This window comes from Atta cephalotes (assembly GCF_000143395.1).
Source record: "Atta cephalotes unplaced genomic scaffold scaffold00002, whole genome shotgun sequence".
Lineage (NCBI taxonomy): Eukaryota > Metazoa > Arthropoda > Insecta > Hymenoptera > Formicidae > Atta > Atta cephalotes.
In genome coordinates, this window is record NW_012130066.1 from 7275773 (window position 1) to 7290154 (window position 14382).

The following is a 14382-nucleotide window of genomic DNA, read 5'->3' on the forward strand; positions in this document are numbered from 1 at the left end:
ATATATATATATATATATACGTATTATGTATATTAATTATTCTCGTCAAAAATTCTACTAATATTTTGATGGTTTTATGTTATGGAATAATTAAATCTATTGAACAAGGCAATTAATTACATATCACATAATACGTATAATAAATTTTAAAAAATAGTGTTTTTTTTAATGATAATCGCCTATTTAAATATTTAAATATGTTATCAAAACTGCACATTTTCGGATTTGTGCATAATCAAAATTAATTTGAGCAATAATAATTTATAAAATTTAATTTCTATTATTATACAAATAATGTCATGTTTTACAAGTTATACATCTAACGAGATACCATCAGCTTTATTATTGTCCGGAAAGTTCGTGCCGACTAACCTATATAATTTAATAAATGTATACTAAAATTTAAATCTTCTGCGTTTCAATTTTCCTTCAAAATCGGCACGAACTTTCTGGACAACACAATATTTTATACGAAAGATGTATGTACTTTATCATAAATTGACTTTACTATTAATCGCATGTCATTAAAATATTTTTCTTTTCACACTGAGAAATCCATTTAATTGAATCAATTAATTTCTTGTTTGGATATGGGCAAACAAATCCTTGGTTGATGCAATAAAATAAATGAAATAATTTAGTTAAAGCTAAACATTTGGTTATTGAAAATAACTTTATCAAATATCAATGTTTATCAAAAACAAGTGAAACGTTACAATAACCAAATGTTTTGCTTCAATTAAATTATTTTATTGTATCAATTAATTTCTTGTTTGGATATGGACAAACAAATCCTTGGTTAATTCAACTAAATGGGTTTCTCAGTGCAGTTATAAAATTGCTGAGTATATCGATAGTACATGAATAACTAAAAAGTATCATCATATACGCGCGTTTCTGCCGCGAGTGTAATATGAAAAGTTATTAATTACTGTTTTCTATCATTAAAAACGTATAAATATTCATTATCACTACCACAGGATCTTCGCTATGAATAACGCGACGCTGTTGTATTTAATGATCGCCAGGAAAGGATGATCGACGCGAAGTAATAAAGGCTCCACTGGTTTCCAAATACCCGAAAGAGGTCTGACAGAGGCACCTGTCAGAAGATCATTCTTTGTATCAATTATCCGTTTCAATAATCGGATGCGCTCTTGGATACCCAGAGCACGCGAGAAATATTTAGATAAGAGATATGATTGATTGAATATTAGTAATGCCAGGATTTGATCAGAGCATAGAAATGGTTGAGAGTGCAGGAAAAGAAAAGAATTTAGTAAAGATGCATCACTGATTACGATAGAATCAGCGAGTCGTAAGTCAAGCAATGAAAATCGCCCGTGTTTTATATAAATATACACATATATTTTTTAGATGTTATTTGTTCAAAATTTTTTTATTAGTTTAATGTATATAAATCCTGCGTCCACATTATTTTCGCCAATTCTTTCATTGAATTAAACAAAGAAAATTCTATTTTATCAGCTGTGACAGATGCATGTTTTGTTGTCAAATATTAGGTGTGGGAAAAAGTTCGTGGCGTTTTTCCCATTAGATGGCATTAAAAAAACGCTACGACTTTTTCCTACACCTAATATATCGAATCGAGAAAAAGTGCAATTCATTTTGCTGTATTATAAAACTAATTTTCATTTTGGCAGATTCATAGTCCGATTGACGGATATTATCTTGATGAGAATTTTTATTATGCCTTCTCATATGGTTATAAAGGGCTCGAAAAATTTTTCTCGAAAATTTTGATCTTTTCCTTTTTCCTTATTAATAGCTTAGTTTTAGTTAATATATTGATATTAATATATTCTAAGAGATGATTAATTTTGTTTTCGTAGTATCATAAACAGAGTCGTTATCGCAAAATATATCATTGTGAACCGTGAACTACATAGTTTTCTGATACTACCGGTAAATGCGCATTCTAAGTTTGTTAAAGATGATTTAATTCGTTAAATAAAATCACTTTAACTCCCCACAATTTTGAACTTCTATTACTTCACCGTCCAATCATTCGTGCAATTTTATTTTTAAAAGTAAACTGCAGAAGTGCACAAAGTCTAATTTAAGCGTAATAATCTGTTTAAAGACTTCTAAATTTCGTGTTATCTAAAAAATCCCAATTGTTCCTTCGAAATAAATCTCAGGACATAGCATAGCTTGTAATAATAAATACGAATACAAGCTATGCAATCACCATAATACATTCATATTAACTACATGCAAGATTTAAATTAAATGCGAGCACTGATCAAATGTCAATAATCGCAACACTGAAACGCTCTATTTATTATAAAATTTGAAAATTTGATTACAAGTTTTTCTGAATATCATCGAAATAATAGATCATAAATATCAATTAGCTTGTATATACGATTGTCATTGTGTGACAAAAATCATAATAAGTGCAATGTGAGTAAAAGGTGCATAATCAAATAAACATGCGGTTTGATGTTATGCGATATATTGCATAATAAAGCATTAATTAACAATGCATGTTTGCAATGCAGTATGTTTGCAAAAGTGAAGATAAAAGAAAGCAGAAAAAAAATAGATAAGACAAAAAAACATAAAAAGAATACTGCGTAGAGAGTAGCAAACTTGCTGATGTAGGAAGCATGTGAGCAACATTTAGCTATCACACTCAGCTTAAAATCACGGCAACGTACAAAATCACATACATTCGTACCGCGGAAATTCTGAGAGCGAAAAATTTGAAATTTTGCTACACGATTAACATAATATTAAAATAATGTTACATGCACAAGCATAACCGAATAGTCATTTCAAAAAAATAATTTCTCAGAGTGTCTAAAAAGCGAAAAAGAATTTCGATGTATCCCAAATAAAATTAAGCGAAATATCATCTTGCTCTTGATGTAAAATTAATATTATTTATAATTATCATATTATTTCATATTATAATTATCATATAATTATCATATTATCTCTTGCATTCTAGACTTGCATTCTATCTAAATAGTTAAATATTATGTGCATTCTATCTAGACTATAAATAATTAAATATTATAATCTTCTTTCAAAGTTATACATAACCCAGCAAATACATTAACTAACAATAGTACAGCTGTTATTATCTCTCATATCATTATTATCTCTCAACAATAACTGTAACAGTTACAATTAATACGTAGATAAACATAGATGGTAAAAAAAATGAGACAAAAATATAAAGTATCTAAAGGAAATTATTTGATTTACATATTTTCTTCTATTTAAAGATCGAAAACTTCAAGATAATATTTCGCCCGTATTCCGTCACAAACAAATGCAAGAAACAAAATAAGGTGTACTTACCAGTGACGGCGGCTGCTTCGCTACCTTCTTCGTTAACTTCGATGAAAGCTTTTTGCACGACTTTGTCGATCTTCAGAGGGACATTCGAAATGCCGTTAAAGTTAGCTTTATTGCTGAATGCCTCACTAAGACCCATCTGCAGCAAGTAAGACCGCAAGTTAGATATAATATTGCATTTATTTTATTATCAGCGGAACATTACGACGTACTTTATTGGACAATGTATCCTTGAGATCCAACTTGGTCTCAGATCTGAATCTGGGCAGATATACTTTGACTTCACGTTCATATATTTGGGTGAGGCGAGAGCTGCATTCCGCGTTAACTTCCTCGAGTTTGTCGATCAGCGCAGCTAGACCGTCAATTTTATTGGGTAGAATGATCACCATGCTGACCTCTTTATTCTACGATAATAAAATTTACACTCATAAAAAAAGATTCGCGAAATACTTCGTTGCTTTTCATCACAATTGCGAAACACACTTGTGAAAAGCAATAATCTTACACACATTTGACTAAATATTGTTTTTAATTTATGAAAGTAATATTACCGCATATGGCAATTCGATGCATTTAGCATCGTATTCCGGCAATTCGACGTATTTATAGTTGCCCTTTCTGTACATAGTTGGAACATCTTTCACAGTGTTAGCATCAATATGGAACGGACGGTCCGTGGTAGCCTTAGGATCGAACTGATGTGCCCATAGACCCTTGAAATATACCGCGTTTGCGAGCACCAATGCAGTAGCATCATTCACATCACCTATAATCGATAGTACAAATTATAAGCATGCTTTCAATTGCTGTTCAAATCAATACATTTTTATATACAATTTATGAAAATATAAGAATATAATATCTAGATGATGAAAATAATATTTAGCACTTTGGTGAATTACTATATTTTTTACGAAACAATTGTTCTAAATTTATGTTAAATGTTTCTTTATATAAATGAAGAAAATAAGAAAATTCTATTTTCTCTCAATAGAATTTCACAGTAAATGCTTACCTTCATTAATGATGTTCTTGATGCGATCATTTGTTTGTTCTTTGCACCAAGTATTGATGGTGTTCGCAGCTTCTTGGCTTTTACTGAAGTCTACCGATTGAATACCAGATTTATAATACGTCTCGAGATCCTGTTTGTATTCAGGTTTTATCGGGAAGTCTTTGCCGATAAACATTTTATTAGCGAGCTTCAAAGTAACATTCTCAACGTTCTGTAAAGATAGCGTTCCATTATTTCGATTAGCATTATTATTTTGTCAATAGAGTATCATAAAATATCACAAGATATAACTAAATTAATTCGGTAAATAATGTCACATTTATAAATAATATGCTATAAATTTGATTAATGATTCCTAAAAATGTTAACATTTTATAAATTAATATTATTTTAATTTTATTAAATTTTGAAGATTTAAATAGCACATAAAGAAACGTAATTAGTAAAACATAAGCAGTAAGCAGATCAACATTTTTTATTTGCTATTATCTACATACATTATTGCCTTACGTTTTCGACTATGATTGACCGATTCGCTTATTGCTTTGTTGTTGTTTTATGTTTTATGTTTTTCTATGTGTTACATAGATAGTTCACATTCTGTAAGTAGTGTACTAACTATTACGTTTCATAATACTTTGTAATTTGATAATTACATTTAATTTATCGATGAGATTCTGATAACCTTCTAGAGTTTGTGGTTTCGAGGCTGGAAGCTTGAGAACATTTTTAAATTGCGCCTCGGTACTTCCATCAGCTCCATTAGCTGCCATGCTCAAGGTGATGTGAGCACTCAGAGGAGAACATATTAAATTGTCTGTTTGTTCTTGTGAAACAGTCTAAAAAAGGTTATTCACTATAAATACTTTTCTATTTTATAATTAACAGTATGAAAGTTCCATTATGCATATCAAAAAATTCATCAAATAAAGAAAATCAGGCATTTCTTTTTCGATTATTTCACAATCAGTAAGTTATTGACTTACTACTTTAGTATATTAAAATTAGTTATATAAAGAGCAGACTTCCAAAATGCATTTTGTCGAAAATTTCATTTTGTTAGTTAGAGATGGCATAGTATTTAAAGATGTGTTGAAAGATTTATATTTTAAGCTACTCTACGATGTTTTGAAGGCATTTTTTTGTCGATCAATTTATGTGCTGAAAAAAGTCTAGACATTCGAATTGTCCTTTAACTAAAGACAAGCAAAATGCATTTGTTTAATATTATTAGAAATAGTTTAGCAATTTTGTTTTACATCTTACTGATTGGTAAATTGTTATTTTCTGTAAAACGTGCGGTTTCCTTGTGACTTTTTTCTCGTTTTCTAAAAATTTCTATTTGTTCCTATAATCACATCTCTCAAATAAAATAAATTGTAAAAGATTGCAACAAAATGCACCTCACTTAGGATCTTTCAATTCTTATTCTTTAGTGGCTGCCATTGACGCATAAGTCTCATATTATAATATGATGTCTCATATATTATAAGTGATGTCTCATATTTTTGAAGATTGTATTAATGCTGATGATCTAAAAAGAGTCGAAACATTCGTTTTTATGGAAATACACAATCGATTATTACACTGATTAACAGTATTATTTGATCACGCTCCAACAACTTACACTCTCATTTGCCTGATTTCTCAGAATTTTTTATTATTTGGAAAGTCATATAAGGAAATTATAATATTTCCGTTATTAAGTTTTCTAAAAATTTTGGACAAAACGTATTTTGAAAATTTGCTCTTCATATAGATTTCGCCAAAACTATTTTCTTATAATTATTTATAAGTTATATAACAGTATAACATTAAATTAATATATATGAAAGTATTACATATATATGAAAGTATTAACATTAAATTAATATATATGAAAGTATATTCTGTATAATATCGAATATTAATAGAACTTTTAAAAATATTTAAATTCAATTAATATACCTTGACGAAGTTAGCGGAGAACAAATGGGCGCCCTGAGAAACAGCCTGAACAGCTAAATTATTTTCAATTGCCGCGGCCATGGTTGATGTAAATAAGCAAAATGCCAAAAAACTTCTTTGTACTGTAATAACAAAAACATCAATAGTAATTTATTACAAAATTCTACATATACGCGAATCATATAGTCGAGATGCTTAATAAAAAAAAAACATAAAATTATTGTTTTTGCTAGTTCAATAATTTTAATATTAATAATGATATAAATTTTTAAATACTTTTACGCTTATACATGCAATTATCCTTAAATGAAAATAAACAACGTCAATTTTCTCTTCGATATTTTAACATAATATATAACATAAGATATGTAACAGCAAAGAGATCGCTTTAAGCATTACAGGATTATTATCGAAAATTGAACACTTGCGTTGGAAGGTCGCATACAACTCGAAATAAAGTGTCAGACATGTCGTTCAAGGTGAACATAAAACTACCACATTGTTACAATCTTGCACATATTTATGTGCCTATTCAATAGAATCTTTCAACTTTCAAGAAGCGATATGAAGATTACAACGATTCGAAGGGCAATTATAATATTACACTTTTAAAGTAAGTAATAAAACGAAATTTTATGAACTAAAGTTAATCGACAAAAAACTAACTTAAGAACTCGAAAAACATAAAAACCGGATTTTTAAACAATTGTAATTATTTTAGCGGCATAAGATATATAAAATAACATAAGTAGTACTTTTAAAAATTAATTTGATCATCAAAAAAGAATAATAATAATACATAAAAAGAATAATACATATTTCTGTAATATTGATTTATTATATACTTGCCGTTTATATCAATTTAAAAAATTTAATGAAATTATTTAGTTAAATATTTTGCATATCTTTCAATAACTTGAAATATATATATTTTTATATTATAATTCTGTTACTCATGTTAGTCATGTCTTTTAAATTATAATTGTTATGATGAATCATATATACATGACATAAAACGAGATAATGATACTAATCATTCGTATTTGCGATTATTACGTAACGGTACTCAAGAATAATAATGTAATTAGGACAATTTTTGATTAACACATCGGATATTATTAACATTCTAACATACGTCGATTGGACGTTTACATTATACGTGCATTAAATACCATGCTTTTCATAAAAAATAGAAAAACGTTTATAATTTCAATAATAAAAATCATAAAAAAATATTCCTATCCTACATAAACAATCCTACTGTTGTCAATTATTATAATTAAAAAAAGACAATATAGATATAAAATTGAATTTTTTCAAAAATTAGAATTAATAAAATAAGAGTACAGTTAAAATTTTAAGAAAAAAATGTCTATATAACTATGTGAAATGTCCATATAATTAATGAATAATTAATAATGATTGATAATGATAAATAATAATTGATTTACACGAATATATGTCTAAATATAAGGCGAATGATTCAATCCAAACATCTCTTTTCATCGTCTTCTTTAATTGTACTACATAAATTTGTTTTATACCATGTAATATTCCATTCACACTTAAAGCGAAGACGTTTCATTCTCTTTTTTCATTTAAATTTCAGTGTAGGAATAATTGTCGCTATACAAGCTCACTAAATCGAAAATCGATTATGTCCCGAGTTTCTCACAATCAAAGAGCCACGAGAGGGACGCGACAAACAACGATACGGGCAGCGATACTGCAGCTCGTGATAATGGAAAATATTACTTCTTACTTACAGCAGAAATATGTACGATCTTTTTATCGAGTTAACAGAGGGCAAAAGACAATTATATAAATGATAAGAAACGAGGGCGTTAACAGGATGTCTGTCGTAGTATGCGAGTCATATATGCAAGGTCGAAGATCGATCTATCTTACCTTCCAAACATCTAATCCAATCTTTTTTTTCTTCAAATTTAATTTAAGAATTCATTTTTTGAATACTTGAATTATAACTTCTTGTCAAGTTAAAGCTAAAGTGTGTTTTAAGATATGGATGGAAAACGACCTCGACAAATTAAATTTTTTATAATGCGCACTTCCATGTATCCCATTGAATTAAGTTAATTAAACTGTTTGTAATATTTTACAATCTGTTTTTAAAGTATAAGTCATCCGCGTTAGTCTTTTCAGTTTTTTAAATTTATATCAAATTAATAATATTTGATATTGACAAACAATCATTATTTAGCCTTCAGTGTTTGCCTTAAGAGAGGCTGATGAACCGAGGACATTCTACACATATAATTACGTTGCGTAACAAACCGATCAGGAAAAGAATGTAAAACATATGTTACCGTTAGATACGCCGACATATATGTGCTAAGATGCATATTAATAATATGTTGTCTATGATATTTATTAACATTTCTAATTATTAAAAAATATTATGCTTGCGATAACAATTGTGATAAATTAAAAATAAAATATATCAGGTTATATTGCTATGTTTAATAATAATAAAACATTTTCTTAAATACAATATATATAAAACATATAAACATTTTACGTGAAAAAGATTATAAGTATGAAAAAAATTAAAATTTCGTGAAAACCATTGATCTAAAAATATTTTTTGTTAAAAATAAGATTACTTTACAGAAGAATCATTACTTTTTCATAATATTATCACAGAATAAAAATTTGTACACTTGCAAATTTTTCCAATGCTGACTTTGATGGAAATTCAATATTCCGAGAATCTGATGTTTACAGAGTCTTTTGTGCCAAGTAATTTAAATGTCATTAAATATATTGCGAAATATAATTATTGCAAAATATTGCATACACAATAATCATTTAATTCTTAGAATCTAATTCTTAAAATAAATAATCAATATAAAAATATGTGACAAGATATCACCGCATTTAACGAAGTAGAAATAACAAACGAGAATATCACGGGATCATTAAATCGATGTTTCCTAGTGTCTCGGGGAAAAACCCATTAAGATACTAATGTAATAGTCATGTTATATACGTAAGACTAATCATGTATAACAACTAGATATATGCAATGGATAGACGAACCGAGATACAATTTTGTTTGGTGGTTTCTTTTTTAGCAGCAATAATAAAGAATTATTATTGCTGCTAAAAAAGAAACCACATTAAACAAAATTGTATCTCGGTTGCTAAAAATTATATAATTCTACATAAATTCTACATTATAATAATTCTAATATTAAAGAGAAAATAAAAAGAAAATTTGCTCTAAAAGAATGAATATTTCTAACAAAAATCAGCGAAATAATTAGGGCTTAATTTATCAATTAATCGACATGTCCATATAAACATTATAATCTTCTTACATACAGTATAATTATATTTTATCCAACCATATATACAGTATAATTATATTTTATCCAACAGAACTTTCTGGAATTACAAGTTTCTTCTTCATTCTTTATTTTTTTATTTTTTTTCCGATGTTGACGCGTAACTTTATTTTACGACCGTGTAAGATTTTACAGAATTTTTATAAAAAAACACTATTGTATATTTTCTTTTATAACTCTTGCACTTTATTTTGTGTTAAAAATTTTAAGTAAAGTACCTTTAACGTGAATAAAAAAATAAATTACAAACTGTATAATTACAAGCACTTTCGTGCATTACAAATTTATGAAGCTATATAAATAGTTTTTATAAATTGTAATTTTTTTAAATAACTTTGAATTATAGGAGATAAAATTGTTTGATGACAGCGATAAAATTATGCTGGATTCGTTGTGTTTTGTCCATAATAATATTGAGCGCAAAATAAATATTATTACATTGAAATTGCGATATGAAGAAAAAAAAATACTGTGTATCATGAATTGAATGTTTGAGTATTATCTCATCTTTTAAAACCTACTTTATCTCATTTTCATTTTTCTATTTCCAAACTAGAAGAAAAGTGATCTGTTGAATACTGATATAAATCGACGAGCAACAAAATGTAAAGTCACATATGATAATTAATTAATATTTACAAGAAAACCGTATTTTTTCTTATATTCATTCTAAATTTTCATCAAATAATGAACCGTACATAATTTACTAATTGACAATAAATTTAAAACAAATACTAAGATTGTTCCTTTTTAGTCTCATCAAATTATTTTTTTCTTTTTTATTTCATTGTTTGTTCAACAGAAAAAATTCGTGTACGATGTACATGAAAACTGTATAATCGTATTATCCGTAGATCCAACGTAACTAACTGCTATGTATCATAAAAAACCACGCAAGACATCTGATTAATTCTGAAATGGGAACATTAATCAACTGATAATGAAAGAAAAGTTCACGCTGCGCAATTCTAGAAATGAATCATGAACCAAGCGAGAATGGTATCCAGGATCACCTTGGAGCAACCATTCAACGAGTCAAGAATTACGACTCGTCGAATAGCATTATCGTTGATACGTCAATTCGGTGTATAACGATAAGACATTGTCATCGTATCAGAAGGAATTTGGTAAGACTTGTATATCCGACGTATTATAATATTTGTATATTTTTGCGTAAAGAAAAAGAGAGAGAGAGAGCGTTTGGGATTATCGCGATTGAGAAGCAATCGTATCCGATGAATCCCCAGATCTCGTACATGGCGCGAAAGAAAATAAGAAGATAACAATAAGAAAAATCTCATTTAAGAATCAAATTTCAAGTTTATTCTCTTTTACTCCAATCCTTTCGCGGCTTGTCTCTGTCGTCTGGCACAAATCTTTTTTTGTATATCTTTAATCTTTTGTAGAATCTTCTTAAATTCTCGATAAATGCATAATTTTTTAATAGATATATATTAAATCAGATTTAACACAAAAATCCAAGTAATATTTTCAAAAATTTTTAAATGTTATACGGAAAACACGTACATTTTAATAAATTTTCTGTTGTTAAAACTTAAAATTTTCTGTTATTTTTGAATTTTTAAAATATATTTTTAATACATAGAAATAAGTAAAATAAAACAAATAATAAATCTGTAGCCTTTTAAAGTCTAGAATTTGATGTTCATATAATTTCGAAGTTATGCGAAGAGAAACATAAGCAAAAAACAGAATGATAATAATAAAAAACAATATTTGGAGTTAAATTAAAGCTATGTTCCAATACACAGTGCCAATTCTAAAAATCTGTAGGATACGTGTACTATAAAATATAGATTTTCAGTAATATTAGCAGTGTATATAGGAATATTTACTTTAATTCTCAAATCCACTTTATTAATGTTTTATTTTTTGATTATGTTTTCTTTCTCATATATAGTTTCAAAATCAGTACGGAAATCAATTTTCAAACTTCGAAAGACTACAGAGATTTATCATTTATCTTATTCAACTTATTTCTATGTGACTGAAAATATATTTTTAATTAAAACATGATTTTAACACACAATAAAGAATGTATTAAACAGTAGATAAGACATGATCAGAACAATCAAATTATTTCCTACGTATAATTATGTTAACCTTCTATTATATTAACCTTGTTATATTAAATGTGTAACAATATTTAAAATATTAAATTTTACGATTGGATCTTTCAAAAATGCTGATAATTACTTTTACATATATATGTAATATGGATACAAAAGTAATTACCAGAATTTTTAGTATAAGTAATATACTATACATCTATATATTACGTAAATCTAAAAAACAATATGAAATATTATAAACAATATATAATTAATAACAATTATTCCAATTTCTAAAACAATCAAAGATATTTTTATAAATATAAAACGGATATAGAGATTTTAATGCGTTTACAATTTTAATAATATTTCGGTTCGATCTTTTTTGATGCAAAGAATAATGTCAATTGATTTCTACACAAAAGGAATTTAAGAATTATTTTCACGTGTCTCTCAACCTTTGCGAAATTATACCGATGAGTTCAATATTTCCACAGTTAAGGAATGTTACAAATATCACGAATAAGCACTTCTTCACATTACAACCTAGACTCTGAAATCATCGAAATTATATAAAATTTCAATCACTACCTCGCGTGGATCTATAATATAACGATTGAGTTTGCTTGTGTCTGATATCGAACGAAGAAATAAACAAACCGAGCGCGTGAGAATAATTTCCCTTCTTGATTAACTGAATCTACTTACGTGTACGCATCTTGTTTAACGAACTTGCCTCCTTCAAGCACCGAATGCTTACTGCGGAGGACGATCTAACGAACGAATATAAAATATTGACTGTATCTTCTCAGGAAAACCCCAGTCCCCGCCGAGACTCGAGAGAAACAAGTCCGTAGACGATCGTAGTGGTACGACCAATCGTGAGGAAGTGTGCGTTCGTGCAGCTCGAATTGGTGCCGCTGCTCTTTAATCGATCCTCGATAGTGACCCTGACGAACTCACGTCACACCGACTCGGAATACAAACGCACAGATTCAAAAATGCAATCACAATCATCACCGTCTCCTTCCTTGCTTCTCCCACGCTGAAAGCTGACTGTCAATTTTTCGCTTCAATCATCGGCTTAAATCACGGTCGTGCACGATTCAAAAACAGAGGACGCAAGAAGATCTCCCCGGGAAGATTGAATTTGAACCTAATATATTACTCGAAGTTGTCGAGTTGAACTTGAACCCGGTATAATTCCCTGAAGTTATCGAGAGATATATGAAAATAATTCTTCTAGATCGGTATTCATAGTCATAAATATAGTTTAATCATAATCCAGTAAACGAGAATGGATTGAAATGAATTGAAATGGATTCAGATTTTCAGAATATTGATCTAAATATAATTTTTCATAGCGTAATTTCAAAATTGATAAGCGAAAAGAAATAAATAGACCCATATATTTATAAAATGGAAAAATCGATGACTTAAGTGAGACTTAGTCCGCAAACACAATAGAGTAATAAGCTTTAAGTCTTAAGGAATTAATCAAGTCTACTATTTCCACGAAATTACAGCACCAAATATTGTATTCAACCAATTACATCAATTTCAATTCAGAACGTTCAATTCACGTTTGATTCTTTGTTTAAGTTGCAAATAGAGTAATAAGTCTTAAGAAATTGAACAATCATAGTTGAATGTGAGAAGAATAATCGACTATGATCGAAAAATTATATTTAAGTCAATATTCATATATAGTCAATTCTTATATTTAAAGCTGTGTCTTAATTACTTATATTTAAGGCTTAGTCTTAAAATGTCATGAACCAATCAGAGGGCCGTATTAATATCTTAAGACAGTCTTAAATACAAACGAACTATGAACGAACTATATCAGCCTTAAGTCTCATACCTTTTTGAAGGATTGCAGGTGGAAGGATCTTAACTGAGCAGAGTATTTATTTTTGCTATACGAGGTACGAAACCAGTTCTAGGAAACCTGTTGCTCAGTGCAAGGTTAAATTCATAAACGTACTAACACTTTCTCGCCACTTTGATCTTCGTGCAAACATTTGTGCAAGTGTATTTTATCTGCATTTTTGGTATACTCTTGTCTCTTATAAAAAAATATAAGAAAGAAAGTAGTGAGCTAAGAAGTATATAAGACATAAAGTATAAAGATATATATACATAAAGTATAAATAAGACATAAAGTATAAATAAGAGAAATGAACACAAAAAAACAAAGTTTAGAAAAATAATTAAAAGGAAAAAGAAAGAAAAATTAAATTTTTGTCTTTCGAATTTACGTATAATATTATATATTATTTCGTTCATTAATTATAAATATTATATTCGGCATATTAATTACAATATATGCATATTAATCTGTTTTTAATGTATTTTTGTTTTTTTTTAATAATATTGAATTTATTATTTTTAATACTGAATTAAATTAATTAATTAAAATTATCAATTAATATGTTTGGATTTCCAATATCACTACGTGTATCAGGATCATTACATGTATCAAATTTACTTAATCTCATTCATTTGCAGTAAATTAATGATGAATATCATGTTATTATTGGAGCAGACCGTAGCATACAAATATACATCGCTGTAACATTTAGGCCCAGTTCCACAACTGACAGTTAACTTATAACTGAGGTTCAACTTATTCATCTCTTTTCAA

The 14382-nt window shown here is 28.0% G+C and overlaps 1 protein-coding gene across 1 annotated transcript in view; it reads right to left on the reverse strand.

The window, feature by feature from the left end:
• LOC105621358 (alaserpin-like) overlaps positions 1 to 5121 on the reverse strand; it is a 23237-nt gene extending 18116 nt beyond the window's left edge. The window contains exons 1-5 of the mRNA XM_012202826.1: positions 5005 to 5121; positions 4349 to 4559; positions 3885 to 4099; positions 3543 to 3737; positions 3334 to 3469 (exon numbers count right to left, since the gene is read on the reverse strand). Of these exons, the coding sequence (XP_012058216.1) occupies positions 3334 to 3469; positions 3543 to 3737; positions 3885 to 4099; positions 4349 to 4559; positions 5005 to 5121 (874 nt within the window). The remainder of the gene's footprint in view (positions 1 to 3333; positions 3470 to 3542; positions 3738 to 3884; positions 4100 to 4348; positions 4560 to 5004) is intronic.
• Positions 5122 to 14382: the final 9261 nt, after the last annotated feature.